At 39.1% G+C, this 890-nt stretch overlaps 1 protein-coding gene across 1 annotated transcript in view; it reads right to left on the bottom strand.

The window, feature by feature from the left end:
* The window catches only part of CUNH11orf58 (chromosome unknown C11orf58 homolog), an 8,376-nt gene that overhangs the window by 5,111 nt on the left and 2,375 nt on the right, over window positions 1–890 (bottom strand). The window contains exon 2 of the mRNA XM_009635379.2: window positions 767–885. Within this exon, the coding sequence (XP_009633674.1) occupies window positions 767–885 (119 nt within the window). The remainder of the gene's footprint in view (window positions 1–766; window positions 886–890) is intronic.

Genomic DNA, 890 nt, shown 5'->3' with positions numbered 1-890 from the left:
ACGCTGGACAAGCACGAATTTAGGCTCTGACAATTTAACCTTTGGGTCTCTGGCACTGTGCAGTAGTTCAGTCTGTGCATCTTACGATCATCCCACTTGTAGACTGATCTCAGTATCAGGTAAGACCTTCACAGTGCTCATTAATATATTGTCTCAGTAGTTGCTCATTTGCAAATGTATCTCTATAGGCAAGAACTGGCATTACATAGCAAGCAGCATTAAGTATTCAAGTAGACATTAAGATTAGTGATAGTGGGATGTTATAATAGAGTATTGTATTCCTATCTGCTAGGAAGTATTAACTTTAACCTCTTTAATACAGTAAAATATTTTGACTTACAAAAATACTGTATTTGAGCAAAATAAGCCAGTACAAGTGAAATTATTTTTCTTGATGGTAAGCAGAATTGCAATACTAAAACATTCTGTACACGGAAAAAGCACGATTATATTTTACTAGTTGTGCAGCATTTTTTGCAAAAAGCATAGCAGAAATACTGTTCTAGAGGATCTTCTATTTTAAAATATTTCCTGGATTATTTAATTAGACTAAAATAGGAAACCTATCAGCTACCATTTTTTTTTAACCTTGAATTTCTTTTTCCAGTGAGAGAAACCTTTACGGACCTAGTGAGTGCACAGGTTTGTTGGTTTGTAACAAGGAATCTCTCAGAAGCGTTCACCAATAATTTTACTAGGTGGTCTGGAAGTATAAAGGTGTGGGGTGGGGAGGGAGCTGCAGAGCAAAAACTTGACAATTCCAGACCAACGTCTGCGTTACACCGCGGCTGACGTAACGGCTGCGGCTGTGAAACCCAGATCCTCCTTGGAATGGAGTCCCAAAGCGAAATTGCCTTTGAGCGCTGCCTTTTCCCTCGGAGAGCGCTGCG

This window comes from Egretta garzetta, unplaced genomic scaffold (genome assembly GCF_000687185.1).
Source record: "Egretta garzetta isolate BGI_Z169 unplaced genomic scaffold, ASM68718v1 scaffold133, whole genome shotgun sequence".
NCBI classification, from domain to species: domain Eukaryota; kingdom Metazoa; phylum Chordata; class Aves; order Pelecaniformes; family Ardeidae; genus Egretta; species Egretta garzetta.
The sequence above is the reverse complement of the archived record's forward strand: the minus strand, read 5'-3'. Positions and strand labels throughout refer to the sequence as shown.